At 38.9% G+C, this 14,892-nt stretch overlaps 1 protein-coding gene across 5 annotated transcripts in view; it reads right to left on the bottom strand.

Annotated features, from left to right (window-relative positions):
• The window catches only part of LOC6038058 (C-terminal-binding protein), a 116,537-nt gene that overhangs the window by 13,868 nt on the left and 87,777 nt on the right, over nucleotides 1-14,892 (bottom strand). For all 5 annotated transcript variants that reach the window (XR_005276580.1, XR_005276581.1, XM_038248688.1 and 2 more), the window contains exons 2-4: nucleotides 14,368-14,811; nucleotides 3,556-3,861; nucleotides 3,222-3,482 (exon numbers count right to left, since the gene is read on the bottom strand). Coding sequence is in view for 3 of the 5 variants with exons in the window: in XM_038248688.1 (XP_038104616.1) it covers nucleotides 3,222-3,482; nucleotides 3,556-3,861; nucleotides 14,368-14,550 (750 nt within the window). In the remaining 2 variants the exon portion in view is untranslated. The remainder of the gene's footprint in view (nucleotides 1-3,221; nucleotides 3,483-3,555; nucleotides 3,862-14,367; nucleotides 14,812-14,892) is intronic.

A 14,892-nucleotide genomic window follows, 5' to 3' on the forward strand; every position in this document is an offset into this window, starting at 1 on the left:
CTTAATTCTTAAATTCTTAAATTCTTAAATTCTTAAATTCTTAAATTTAAATTCTTAAATTCTTAAATTCTTAAATTCTTAATTCTAAATTCTTAAATTCTTATTAAATTCTTAAATTCTTAAATTCTTAATTCTTAAATTCTTAATTCTTAAATTCTTAAATTCTTAAATTCTTAAATTCTTAAATTCTTAAATTCTTAAATTCTTAAATTCTTAAATTCTTAAATTCTTAAATTCTTAAATTCTTAAATTCTTAAATTCTTAATTCTTAAATTCTTAAATTCTTAAATTCTTAAATTCAAATTCTTAAATTCTAAATTCTTAAATTCTTAAATTCTTAATTCTTAAATTCTTAAATTCTTAATTCTTAAATTCTTAAATTCTTAAATTCTTAAATTCTTAAATTCTTAAATTCTTAAATTCTTAAATCTTAAATTCTTAAATTCTTAAATTCTTAATTCTTAAATTCTTAAATTCTTAAATTCTTAAATTCTTAAATTCTTAAATTCTTAAATTCTTAAATTCTTAATTCTTAATTCTTAAATTCTTAAATTCTTAAATTCTTAAATTCTTAAATTCTTAATTCTTAAATTCTTAAATTCTTAAATTCTTAAATTCTTAAATTCTTAAATTCTTAAATTCTTAAATTCTTAAATTCTTAATTCTTAAATTCTTAAATTCTTAAATTCTTAAATTCTTAAATTCTTAATTCTTAAATTCTTAAATTCTTAAATTCTTAAATTTAAATTCTTAAATTCTTAAATTCTTATTCTTAAATTCTTAAATTCTTAAATTCTTAAATTCTTAAATTCTTAATTCTTAAATTCTTAAATTCTTAAATTCTTAAATTCTTAAATTCTTAATTCTTAATTCTTAAATTCTTAAATTCTTAATTCTTAAATTCTTAAATTCTTAAATTCTTAAATTCTTAAATTCTTAATTCTTAAATTCTTAAATTCTTAAATTCTTAAATTCTTAAATTCTTAAATTCTTAAATTCTTAAATTCTTAAATTCTTAAATTCTTAATTCTTAAATTCTTAAATTCTTAAATTCTTAAATTCTTAAATTCTTAAATTCTTAAATTCTTAAATTCTTAAATTCTTAAATTCTTAAATTAAATTCTTAAATTCTTAAATTCTTAATTCTTAAATTCTTAAATTCTTAAATTCTTAAATTCTTAAATTCTTAAATTCTTAAATTCTTAAATTCTTAAATTCTTAAATTCTTAAATTCTTAAATTCTTAAATTCTTAAATTCTTAAATTCTTAAATTCTTAAATTCTTAAATTCTTAAATTCTTAAATTCTTAAATTCTTAAATTCTTAAATTATTAAAAATAATTCATGTATCATAATTTTTAAATTTTCGATTTTTTAAACATTGAATTTTATTGTTATTTCTAAATTTCTGATGTTTTAAATTTCTGGTTTTCTGCTTTTGATTTCTTAAAAAAAATTATCTCTCAGATTATTTTTATACTGTTAATTTTTTTTTATTTTGGAATATTGGATTTTATGTATCTGTTATTTTTTTTCTAAGTTGCAGATTTGAAAAATGGATGTTTTATAAATGTGTATTTGTATTTTTAAATTTTTGCTTTTTCTTTTGTTTTTATTTTTAGAATATTTGTATTGTTAAATTTCTAAATATCTGATTATTTTTATTGACTGTTACCTACTTCTAGAAAATAAGTGAGAATATGCCAATTAGAAGGAATTCGCCTACCAAACATATAAAAAATTCCCCCAATCAACATTCTAATCACGTTTTAATAAATTATCTTTTTCTTAAAAACAAAATGAAAACAGATGAAAAATAAATCGTATCACATCGTAATAAAATTATTAAAATTCGTGATATACAATAAACTTTAACATCTAATCGCCACTCTTACCTATCGATTTTGGAAAACAACCGTGCCCCCCCAACATTTTGGACTAGTCGGCGCCCCTGCACAGTAGCATTATTGCTATGGTTTTCATTAGCCTGGTGAGCCTGGCTTAAGCCATGGTTCATGGTTCACTGAACCAGGATTGAACCACAAAGAGAGGTTTAAGCCGAACCAAGTTTATAGGTGAACCTAGCCTAACCGGTTCATTTGGGAACTCTGGTTCCATCTTTGTCTACCTTGCAAAAAAATCGAAAAGCTGAGAAAATTAAGAAAATTGTTGTCAGAACAACGACGATTTGTCGAGTGACGTCCAAGCGAAATTCGGCATCAAAAAGAACGTTAATGGGATGAAATAATCGCAAAACAGTTCATTTCGCTTGCAAACTTTCTTTACCCACGAAAGAGAGTGGAGGCGAATCACGCAAAAGAAAATCTCTCCCGAAATTCTCCAAGAATTTCCTTGTTAGCACCACTTAAAATCATTTATTTCACTTTGGTTACACACATTGCCCATCTACAAATTGTGACAGGTTATTTTTCGACGTGTGACGTTACACTTGCAAGTTTAGTAGTGAAAAAGATGTTCCGCCGAATAATCAAAATGATGATGTTTTTAGATTCCTTATACTGATCTTTCGTGCGCGAGGGAGGAGAGCCATGCTCGCTTCGGATTTTTTTTCTCTTGATGAACATTCAAAGATTTTCTTTTGATGATGATTTTTCCATCGCTGTACCTGAATAATCAGAACGTGAGACGCGGTTGCCAGATCTGTCTAATGATGTATAACTTGTTGCTATTCAAGAGAATTTTCGGCCACCTAGGGGAAATATACCGATTCCTATCACTCTAAGCGGTGGTGTCTGAAAGACGTTCGATAATCCGGGGTTTCCCTTGAAATTTACTAAATCCAAGTACACCAACCAGAAGAGCAGCTTTTTATGGACATTTCTGTTTAATTTGACTTTGAACAAAAGATTTTCCTTTTCCTTTTACAAGCATTTTACAAAAATATTTCTAAAGTCTATTCTGGTCAGATGAGAATGCACTGGAGCCCATACAATTTCTATTATCGGCCGAGTTCTTTTGGGACTATCCACAAACCACGTGGACACTTTTTTTTGGAAATCTCAAATATGTAGACAGGGCCGAATGGTTTTTCTCCAGAGTTTGTATGGACAATTAGGGCGGTTCGTCGCTGTTGCAAACAATCTTAAAATTGCATGCAATATGTGAGCCATACAAACTTTGGAGAAAAACCATTCGACCCTGTCTAAGTATATGTTCTTTCGGCGCAAAAAAGTTATTGGTCGATGTAATAATACTACTCACCTGTTTGATCGTGAACTCGTTAATTAAGTGATGATTATGTTCATTTAATGTACAGTGTAGCGACACGCAGTCTGAGTGGAATAGCAGCTCCTGGAGGGTGTAGACGCGGTTCAGGCCGAGCGACTTTTCGATGCCGTCCGGCAGGTACGGGTCGTAGAAGCTCACGTTGAAACCGAACACTTTCGCCCGCAGCGCCACCGCACTGCCTATTCTGCCGAGCCCGACCAGCCCGAGGGTATCACCACGTATTCTCGCACAGCCCTAAAAAAAAACCCGAAAAGGGAAGCTGATTTAGTTTACGGCAGTCTAAAAATCAAGTGAATTCGGAACTTACCTGCGCGGCATCCCGCACCTGTTCGGGACCTGTGAACTTTTTGCCTTCCCGCACCATGTTCGCGAGCCAGTACGTTCGCCGGTACAGGTTCAGGATCAGACACATGGTGGTATCGGCGACCTCCTCGACGCCGTAGCCGGGCACATTGCACACGGCGATGCCCAGCTCGCCGGCCGCCTTCACGTCGATGTTGTCGACGCCGCTGCCGATGCGGACGATTATCCGTAACGCTTTGAACTTTTCCAGATCTTCTTTCGTGAGGATGATTGTGTGCCACATGAGTGCTCCCACCGCTTCGTTTAATACCTGTGGGAAAGAAAGATAATATAAGTGGTGACATTAGAAATAGATCGCAAAATGAAAGATTCTATGACTCTTTTGAATAAAAAAAACTAAAAACAGATTAAAATACTGGCAAACTAAACAAATAAAACTGACAAAACTGTTTTGACTAAGTATAATTTCATAATCCAATTTGGGCCCAGAAGTTTGACTAAGGGCGTCTATGTGATTCAGCACTGATTGAAAGGATTTTGTCCGGGGTTGTTGTAATGAGACTGTTTTAAAGGAAATTCTCGTATGTTTGACTGGTTAAGCACCCGCTCCTAACTCCATCCAATTAGCTGATATTCACTATTTAAACAACTTTTTTTTTAATAAAACTGTTTATAGAAACTTGATTGTTAACCCCTCTATCTCTATTGAAAATTAGAACAAATCCCGAAAATTTCTGGACGTAATATTTGAACAAACCCGATCTGAAACCCCTGAAAACGCCGGGACCCGTGGTGAAGGGGTCAGCGTCCGCGTGGGAGTCGCTCAATCTGCATTCCTGTCACACATGAGGTCTGCACAGCTGATTCCACGTAGATTTTTCCCGCCAGTAATGACAGGAAACGCTGACAAACGGAATATGTGCCAAAATCATAAGTGGTTTTTTTAACATATAAAGGGAAATCATCGTGAACTGGAACTGCCGGTCGTTAGCCCGGGTAAAGTGGAAACGTTGAGATGATTGTTGTCCTCTGCTCTCATCTCGCAAAAAGCCATACAGAGAACCACGTCCCATTCCCCATCCCCAATCCCTTTCCCAAATCCCAATCCCCAATCTACAGTGTCAAGCGACCCGTGCCAAGGGATGTATGTCTGGAGGAGCAAGAAGTTTCCAGGTCTTAACGGAGCCTGCGTGGTACCAAGACGCCCCACGCAGTATGTAGTCTCCTCTGTGTCTTTGCAGGCCCGAGTCACAGTTGAAGTTTGTAGGAGTCCTGAAAACAAGGTTTATCAACATGGAAACTGATCAAAACCAAAACCCAAGTGCCAGCTGCTTCCCTCAGCTGGAACCAACGCGGAAGGAAGGAAGAGAAGAGTCGGCGGAAAACTGTAGAGTGCAGTTTGCGGTGTCGGAACGCATGAGAGACATGCACAGGAAGGTTCACATGTGGAAGGAAGTAGGAGAGTTATCCAGTACCAAACGAGAACCTTCTGTTGTTCTTCGGAGCAATTCTGCGAGAGATGGTAAGGTTACGCAACAGTTTTTGACGAAAACTAGGCAACCACATGCATATTTTCGCTTTTTTGCGAATATAGCACCGGTACAGCTGAACATTCTGAAAATTCACGCAACAACCTCACCGCTTGAGCACCCCCGCTACGATGAGCACGGTATTTTACCACTCGTCAACACAGCATCTCAGAAAACTCTCAGGTACAGATATACAATCCAAAACCGACCTCATGTGGCCTTCCAGTACTTCATGTACTATACAAGAGGAACCCGCATCCTCAACACACATCAGCGACCAAGCTGCAGGACACTGCCATCCTGTTCCCGGATCATCAAAACATCTTGGAGAAAACGGCAGGTTCAACTGAACAATGAACAATATCCGTTGCATCCAGGTTAACCTCCATCATGCTAAGGGTGCTTCCAGTATCCTTAGTCGGAGGTTCACTAAAGAGCAATTGGGGATTGTTCTCGTTCAAGAACCGTGGGTGAACCACAACAAAATCCTTGGACTGTCCTGTCAAAGCAGTAGATTGATCTACAGCAATACGCAGGCAACACCAAGAACGGCGATTCTGCTGAGCGGAAACATCAAGTGTACTCCAATCACGGAATTCGTCCAACGAGACATCGTTGCAGCAATGGTGACCGTCCCGACCACCAAGGAAAGCAGGAGATGGTTGTTGCATCTGCTTACTTTCCTGGTGACCAGGACGATGTTCCACCGCCAGAAGTGGCCGCACTTGTGCGATACTGTAGGGCTGTCAATAAACCGTTCCTCATCGGTTGTGACGCGAACGCCCACCATACGATATGGGGAAGCACGGATGTTAACGATAGAGGTGAGCGCCTTCTTGAATACTTGACGTCTAACAACGTCAATGTATGCAATAAGGGCAATGAACCTACTTTTGTTACTGTCGCAAGACAGGAGGTCTTGGACCTCACTCTGTGTAGTGCTGCTTTTGCAGACAAAATAAAAACTGGCATGTCTCTGAAGAAGCTAGTCTATCTGATCACAGACAGATTGTCTTTGACATTGAAGCCAGTCAACTGAAAAGGAAACGTTTCGTGACCCAAATGACACGGACTGGAACGCCTTTCGAGGTCACCTTTGCCGGTCCAAACAAGACGCTCCTTCACGAATACGAACCCCGAAGAATTGGATACTGCAGCGAATACTCTTCAACGCAGGATCACGGCAGCCTACCAGGCGAGCTGCCCTAAGAAGGTGAGGGAAATCTGTCGGGACGTACCGTGGTGGAGCGAAAGCCTGAGCAGTCTCCGCAAGGAGGCTAGAAGGCTTTTCAACAGAGCTAAGCTCACTTCCGAATGGGATGCCTACAAAGCAGCCCTAACGAAGTATAACGCGGAGTTGAGGAGAGCCAAAAAACTAGCCTGGCTAATTTCTGTGAGGACATAAGCTCGATGTCTGAAGCAACCCGACTCCAAAGGCGTTGTCAAAAGACCATTCCAACGGTCTAGGACAGGTGAGAGACGAGCAAGGCACTCTCACTGTCACAAACAAGGAAACACTGCAAGTACTCATGAGTACGCACTTTCCAGAATCAACTGAAAGAGAGGAGGATGCAGCTAGTACCCGGACTGCAGATGGCGTATGGTGTCGACCATCAAGAGAGTCAGTCCACCTAGCCCGTCGAATGTTTAACCAGTCTTCAATCAGATGGGCCCTCGGCACATTTGAACCACTGAAGGCTGCAGGACCCGACGGCATCCTTCCAATCTTTCTCCAAAAAGCAGCCGACACCATAATGGCTGAGTTGATCAACTTACTTCGAGCCAGCTTCACCCTGGGCTACATCCCTCGAAGCTGGCGCAAAGTTAAGGTGATCTTCATACCTAAGGCCGGCAGAAGTGACCCCACGATGCCAAAAGCCTTCAGACCCATAAGTCTGACAGTGACGCTGCTCAAGCTTATGGAGAAAATCACGGATAACCACATCCGGGCGGAGTTCTTGAAGGACTTCCCTTTGCATAAACACCAATATGCATACCAAGCGGGCAAATCGACCGAAACTGCCCTACACGCGTTAGTGTCACGTATCGAGAACGCACTGAAATATAAAGAATCTGCACTTTGTGCTTTTCTTGATATTCAGGGTGCCTTCGATAACACTTCGTACACAGCCATCAACGAAGCGCTCCGGTCGAGGAACGTCGATGGAACAACTGCGAGCTGGATTCATGCTATGCTTACGAGCAGAGATTTCAGCATCGCTAGGAGACACATCTATCACAATAACAGCAGCCAAAGGCTGTCCGCAAGGGAGTACTCTCTCCTTTGCTTTGGCTGCTGGTGGTAGATAGTCTTCTAAGAAAACTTACACTACTCGGCTACGAAGTCATTGGATATGCTGACGACGTAGTCTTAATCATCCGGGGGAAGTATGACGGAACGTTATCGGACCGTCTACAGTCAGCTCTAAACTGCACCATGTCGTGGTGTGAGCAGGAAGGGCTGACAATAAACCCCAACAAAACCGTGATAATCCCGTTTACTAACAGGAGGAAACACGACCTTAGGCCGCCTACCTTGAAAGGAACCCAACTGACCTTCAGTTCTGAGGTCAAATATTTAGGAGTAATCCTTGACAAAAAGCTGAACTGGAATGCACATCTGGACTATGCGGTAAAGAAGGCAACTACTGCTATCTGGGCGTGCAACAAAATGCTCGGCAAAACCTGGGGCCTTAAACCGAAACTTGCATTCTGGTCTTACACCACCATCGCCCGACCTAGGGTAACCTATGCGTCGACCGTTTGGTGGCCGAAGACTGAACAGAAGACATGTCAGTCGAAGCTGACCAAGCTCCAACGACTGGCATGTCTCTCTGTAACAAGTGCAATGAAAACAACCCCCACCGCGGCCATGGAAGCCATGCTATGCATTCTGCCTTTACATTTACATGTGAAGCAGGAGGCAGCGCTTGGCGCTCTACGACTACAACGGAGTAACAACTGGGTGGAAGGAGATGGAACGGGTCACTCGCGGATCGTGAAGGCTTTTGACATTTCCCCCCTTGCAACTTCAGTCTCGGACTGCATGGAGGTGAGGCTCAACATGGACATTCCATATGAGGTGATTGAAACAAATCGCCAAATGTGGAGTAATGGAGGACCTACACTTCCAGAAGGAACTATTCGTTTCTTTACGGATGGTTCAAAAATGGGCACTTCTACTGGAGCTGGAGTCTTCGGTCCTCGAACCAGGGAAACCATATCTATGGGAAAGTGGCCTACCGTTTTTCAAGCAGAAGTGTATGCCATACACATCTGTGCGAGGACGTGTATTATGAGAAATTATAGACACGCAAAAATCGGTATTTTCTCGGATAGCCAAGCTGCACTATTGGCATTAAAATCCTCTAAATGCGAATCCAAACTTGTTTGGGAGTGCGTCGCTTCCCTCAGGGAACTTGCTTCTCGGCATAACAGAGTCATGTTGTTTTGGGTCCCAGGGCACTGCGGCATTGAAGGCAACGAAATGGCTGATGAACTTGCTAGACAAGGCTCATCAAACATCTTCGTGGGTCCCGAGCCGTTCCTTGAATCTCAAAAGTGCCGTGAAGCAAGAAATAACTAATTGGGGACAATTGCAAATCGCTTCAATCTGGGGCGAGATGCGAGGATTGAGACAAGCTAAAACTTTTATCACTCCAAGTCCTTCAATTGCCAGGAAACTTCTTGGCTTAAACCGTAGGGAACTACGAATACTCGCAGGGCTTCTAACAGGACATTGTCCTGCCAGATATCACCTGCACAAAATCGGCAGGTGGCCTAGCAACCTCTGTCGTTTTTGTTTAACTGAGCTGGAAAGCTCGGCACATTTACTCTGCTTCTGCGGAGCACTTGTGTCTCGAAGGCTGCGGTTCTTTGGATCGCACCTTCTTACGCCGTACGATGTATGGCACCACACCCATCCCAAGAAGGTCATACAGTTTATCGACTGTATTGCGCCGAATTGGGATAAACCATGTCTGCAAAATAACCCCTCGTCTTCCGATCCAATGGATACGAGTAATTTGTAGTATGGACAGTAACCAGGGTACATCACAAAAGATAGCCTTCTCAGGTGGTCGCAGTGAACTTAACCCAATGCCCATTGGGCAACAAAAAAAAAAAAAAAAAAAAGGGGTCAGCGTGATTAGGCCTGGATACAATCCCAAAAGGTCCCGGTGGCATTTTTCGAGACGAGATTCGTCTGATCACGCCTTCCGTCGGACGGGGAAGTAAATGATGGCCCCGGTCTGACCTAGAGGTTAGGTCGTTAGCTCAGTCCAGGTGGTAGGCGTCGACTTCCTGGGTCCTGTTGTCTCGGTGGAGTCGCTGGTAGGCAGTTGGACTCACAATCCAAAGGTTGTCAGTTCGAATCCCGGGGTGGATGGAAGCTTAGGTGTAAAACGAGGTTTACAATTGCCTCAACAATCAAGCAGTCGGACACCAAGTTTCCAGTAGGAATCTCGCAATCGAGAACGCCAACGCCAAAATTTGGAGCTTTGGTTGGTGTCTTCAGAAGAATTGTTGCGCTCGAGGCAGGGTTTGGTCTCCCGTCCTTTGGATTGGTAAGCTTGTGCTGTTTCAATGCAGTATAATAATGCAATGGCGCACTACAAATCTCGAGTGAGTTTTCAAAAAGCCGTAAAAGCCATTGGTAAACAAAGCCTTTTTTGTATCGGTATTCGACCTACTTACGATAAACCAATTTCAAAAATGGTTGAGATTGTTCATCTACACGTCCTTCAAGTGCCCTGAACTAAAAACAAATGAAATATTGTTGCAATTTGAAGAAAAACGAAAATTAGTATCGGAGGCCACGGTGGCTCTTACGGTTTTTTGAAAACTCATCCGAGAAATGATAATAAATGATAAGAAGAGTGCTAGGCCCTAATCTAACCTAAGGCACTCCCCAGGATCCCTTGGAAAGGTTGGCTGCGCTAGGGTCGGATTAGATTAGATTAGATTAGAGTTGGTGTCTTTAGAAGAGTTATTGCAAATGGAAAGGAGCAACTTTTGGTTTGGTTGAAAATTAGGATGGTTCACAATTGTGGTGATTTTAAAAATGTAACTTTTTGGGAATATTTTTGGGATTCTTTTTATCTTTTAGAAAATTGTTGGGCTCGCCAATCCAAGAAACTTTGTCGAAGACACCAAAATTTTATCTCGCAATCTACGCCTTCTACGACAAAATTTAGAGAAAGCACTTGAGCAAACCATTAAAAATCAGTTTTTTGAACGTAGCTATTCAGACAAAGTTTTAGAGTTTGGGCCCTATCAAAGCTCTGATAAAGAAACATTTTTATTTATTGACAAATCAATTTGGACTTAAGGGTCAAAAGTTACAGCCAAAGAATGAAAGAAATCAAATCATCCACTTTAACGACCAGGCCCGTAGCTGGAAATTTTTAATTTTCCCAACTGAGCAATTCTCTACGAAATCGGTCTATTTTCTTCAATTTTAATATTTGTATTTTTTAATCCGGCTGAAACTTTTTCGGCGCCTTCGGTATGCCCAAAGAAGCCATTTTGCATCATTATTTTGTCCATATAATTTTCCATACAAATTTGGCAGCTGTCCATTCAAAATTGATGCATGAAAATTCAAAAATCTGTAACTATTGAAGTTGTAGGTATGGATATGGACAACACGATAAAAAAAAAATGATACTCGTTAAAAAATGGTGATTTTTAATTTCACTTTTTGTCACTAAAACTTGATTTGCAAAAAAATACTATTTTTTTATTTTTTTTATATGTTTTAGAGGACATAAAATGTCAAATTTTCAGAAATTTCCGGGTAGTGCAAAAAAATTTTGACCGAGTTATGAATTTTTGAATCAATACTGATTTTTTCAAAAAATCGAAATATTGGTCGCAGACATTTTTCAACTTCATTTTCGATGTAAAATCAAATTTGCAATCAAAAAGTACTTTAGTAAAATTTTGATTAAGTGCAGCACCGTTTCCAAGTTAAATCCATTTCTAGGTGACTTTTTTTGAAAATAGTCGCAGTCTTTCATTTTTTTTAAATTAGTGCACATGTTTGCCCACTTTTGAAAAAATACGACCTTTAGTTGCTGAGCTATTGACATGCAAGTGTTTAAAAACAGGAAAATTGATGTTTTCTAAGTCTCACCCAAACAATCATCACATTGTAAATCGGACCATTTTTAGCTGAGTTATCGACATTAGAAAATGGTGGGTTGTTTGGGTGAGACTTAGAAAACATCAATTTTCCTGATTTTTAAGCCTTTGTATGGCAATGTCTCAGCAACTTGAGGTCGTATCAACAAAGTTCAAAAAAGCAAAATATAGAGAATTTTCTCAGCTTTTCGAAAATATTTTTTTGAAAAGTGGGCAAACATGTGCACTAATTTAAAAAAATGAAAAACTGCGACTATTTTCAAAAAAGTCACCTAAAAATGGATTTAGCTTGAAAACGGTGCACTTTATCGAAATTTCACTAAAGTACTTTTTGATTGCAAATTTGATTTTACATCGAAAAAAGAAGATGAGAAATTTTTGCGACCAATATTTCGATTTTTTTAAATCAGTATTGATTCAAAAATTTATAACTCGGTCAAAGATTTTTTGCACAACCTGGAAATTTCTGAAAAGTTGGCATTTGATGTCCTCTAAAACATATCAAAAAACAAAAAAAAAATAAAAATAGTGTTTTTTGCAAATCAAGTTTTAGTGACAAAAAGTTTTTTATTTACCAACCAAATTTTTTTTTACCGTGTATCGTTTTTTTCAGTGTAGTCCATATCCATACCTACAACTTCCTTCAAAAGATACAGATTTTTGAATTTTCATGCATCAATTTTGTATGGACAGCTGCCAAATTTGTATGGAAAATTATATGGACAAACTAATGATGCAAAATGGCTTCTTTGGGCATACCAAAGGTTCCAAAAAAGTTTCAGTCGAATTAAAAAATACAAAAAAAAAAAATACAATGACCGAAATCTGAGAGAATTGTTCAACTTTTTTAAATAATTGCTCAAATTAATGGATGGAATGCAGATATTTAATCATTCTAAACTGAATTTTATAGTAAAATTACTCTTTTATAAGCCCTCTTAGGCCGATGCAAATATTTAAAAAAGTTTTTGTCCCTTGGCCCTGGCCCTGGGGGGCAAAAAAATAAAAAAAATATAAAAATTTAAATAACAAGCCATAATCTTCACATTTAAATGAAAAAAGTGTTTTAAAATGCATTTTACACTAGTTCAGTTGTTTTGCAATCATTAGTTTTCAAAAAATTCAAAAGCTCTGACAAAAACAAAAATTGTATCAAAAAAAAGATTTTGCATCGAAAATTTTCAAAAAATCTTAGGATTTTTTTATAAATCCAAACATGCTAAAAATGATTTTAAACGCAGGAGAATGTATTTTAACTTGATTTCAGCTGGTTGCCCTTGAATTTTCATTGAAATTTTGAAGTTTATTGTAAAAATATTTTTTTTGCCCCCTGATTTTTCGGGCCAATTTTGAAGGGGGGGGGTGACAAAAACTTTTAAAAATATTTGTACCAGCCTTATTGACAAAAGCAGAATTGCTCATTTGTCGTGCAAATCGTGTAACAGGCCAGTTTTTGATCGATCTAGACTAAATCGACCCTCCTGAATCCAAATTTGCCTGTTGATTTTCCTGAGTCTCAAAGGGAAGCGAGATATTCAAGATGGCGTCTAACATGGCGGCTGAATGGAAAAACCACCATAAAAGGATTTTAAAGTCGAATCAACTAGTCAAATTTAACTTATTTTGGGGTCGCTGAACTCGAATATGAGCCATATAATACTCCAAAGTACTCAGAAGTGTAACAGGCAGTCAACAGGTCAAATTTAATTAATTTGGGAATGCTGAACTCTGTGTCAGTCTGTGCGGCAAAATGCCAAATACGGTGACAAATAAATAAATAAATAAGTACGGGACCATCCATAAACCACGTGGACACATAAGGGGGCATGGCGATTGTACACGATCCAAATAAGTTTTTTTGTATGGACAATTGTCCACGAGGGAGGGGGTAACACATTACCAAAAAAGTGTCCACGTGGTTTATGGATGGTCCCTACTCAGGGAATGCAATTCAATTTTCTAGCTTCGCCATATTGGCCGCCATCTTGGATTGCACATTACCTTAGTACTTTGTAGTATTATATATATGGCTAATATTCAAGTTCAGCGATCCCAAATTAGTTAAGTTTGATCCGTTGATTGTCTGTGACACATCCGAAAAAAAATATATTTTTTTAGCTTCGCCATATTGGCCGCCATATTGGATTGCACATTCCCTGAATTCTTTGGAGTATTCTAGGAATCATATTCGAGCTCAGCGACCCCAAATTAGTGAAAGTTGACTAGTCAGTAGACATTTTCACAATTGCTTCATTTCGTGACGGGACAACGCGAGCAAGAGTCCCTTTTGCAAAATATATGCGTTGTCCCGTCACGAAAAGAAACGTTGTCCCGTTCAAAAACTTACTAGGAGAGCAGAGTTCTTCACTTTTCTAATCTAATCTAATCGAACACAAGCGCAGCCAGTCCGAAGAAAGCATCCTGGAAGAACTTGTGGTAAGATTACGCCTCAAGTCCTTTCTTGTCAATATTAATGATTACAGTACATCCGAGTTACCCCGAAAATGTATAGCAAAAATTAAAGCGGCCAGGCCTACTGCGTTGCATTAACCGCAGAGACAGATTCTGTGAACGGATCACATTTCACAGAATCATCAGGGGAGGAAGGATGCGTGGACATACCGTACCAAACGCGGAGAGCAGAGTTCTTCACTTTTGTGTATAAAAATCAAAATGATCCATCCAATTGTACGATGTTGTCCCGACACGATACATTAAATCTCATATCTCACTTGACTCAAACTTTGTGTTTTCAAATGTTTGCTAGAGTGAATCTTATTGGAAATTTAATGTACTTTCTAAATTTGTATAAATATTGGTACCTTTTCCCAAAGATTGTAAAGTTATCAGCAAAAAACTGAAAACATATGCGTATAAACGTTGTCCCGTCACGAAAGAATCGGTCATCTAAAGTTTTTCGTCATGATCGTTATCCTTGTAGCATTAAAACTGCTCCTCTTATAAGCTATGAGATTCCCTAAGTTGAGGACCTATTCAAATGAAACGCTGTAGGTAAATGTTGAGGATTAACCAACAGCTTGTACTGAGCGATATAGCCTGGTCGTAACACGGCAAATTTTACATTCCCATTTTATTTTCGAGAAGAAATGACAGCCAGTATGTCACCGGGATCAACCACTTACTTTTTCGTGAATTTCCGATGTGCTCTGTGCGTCGCAGAACGCCACCGTCGCGACGTCCTTCAGGATCGGCATCTCGATCGAGCAGTCCCGGCCGTCGAGCAGCGCCACCAGCGGCCGCGACTGCATCGGTCCGTTCGAGATGGGTCCGCGAACGTCGCCCAAACGGGACCGTTTCGGCAACATGGTCGCGGCGGCGCGCTAGATCGCAGCACACGCACACACAACTCCTCTAGCGGCGGGGGTTTGCCTGTTGGTGACGTATTTTGGCGCCGGTTTTGTTTGCCGGACGCAAGGTTATGATACGGAGGTTAAAGGTGGAAGATATTCTTCGGTTTTCACTTTCTCGCTGCCACTTTGACTTTGGGTATGTTTTCAACACACTTTTGCACTTTATATATCACTGGTGTTTTTCGCACCGCACTTTACTTTTTCTTCTTGAATTGCCTAGAAACAAACACCTTGTTAGATTAGTAAGAATATTAAATACATGCAAGCACTATCCCAGAGATCATCATCACAATTATT

The sequence above is a fragment of the Culex quinquefasciatus genome, chromosome 1 (assembly GCF_015732765.1).
Source record: "Culex quinquefasciatus strain JHB chromosome 1, VPISU_Cqui_1.0_pri_paternal, whole genome shotgun sequence".
In the NCBI taxonomy this organism is placed as follows: domain Eukaryota; kingdom Metazoa; phylum Arthropoda; class Insecta; order Diptera; family Culicidae; genus Culex; species Culex quinquefasciatus.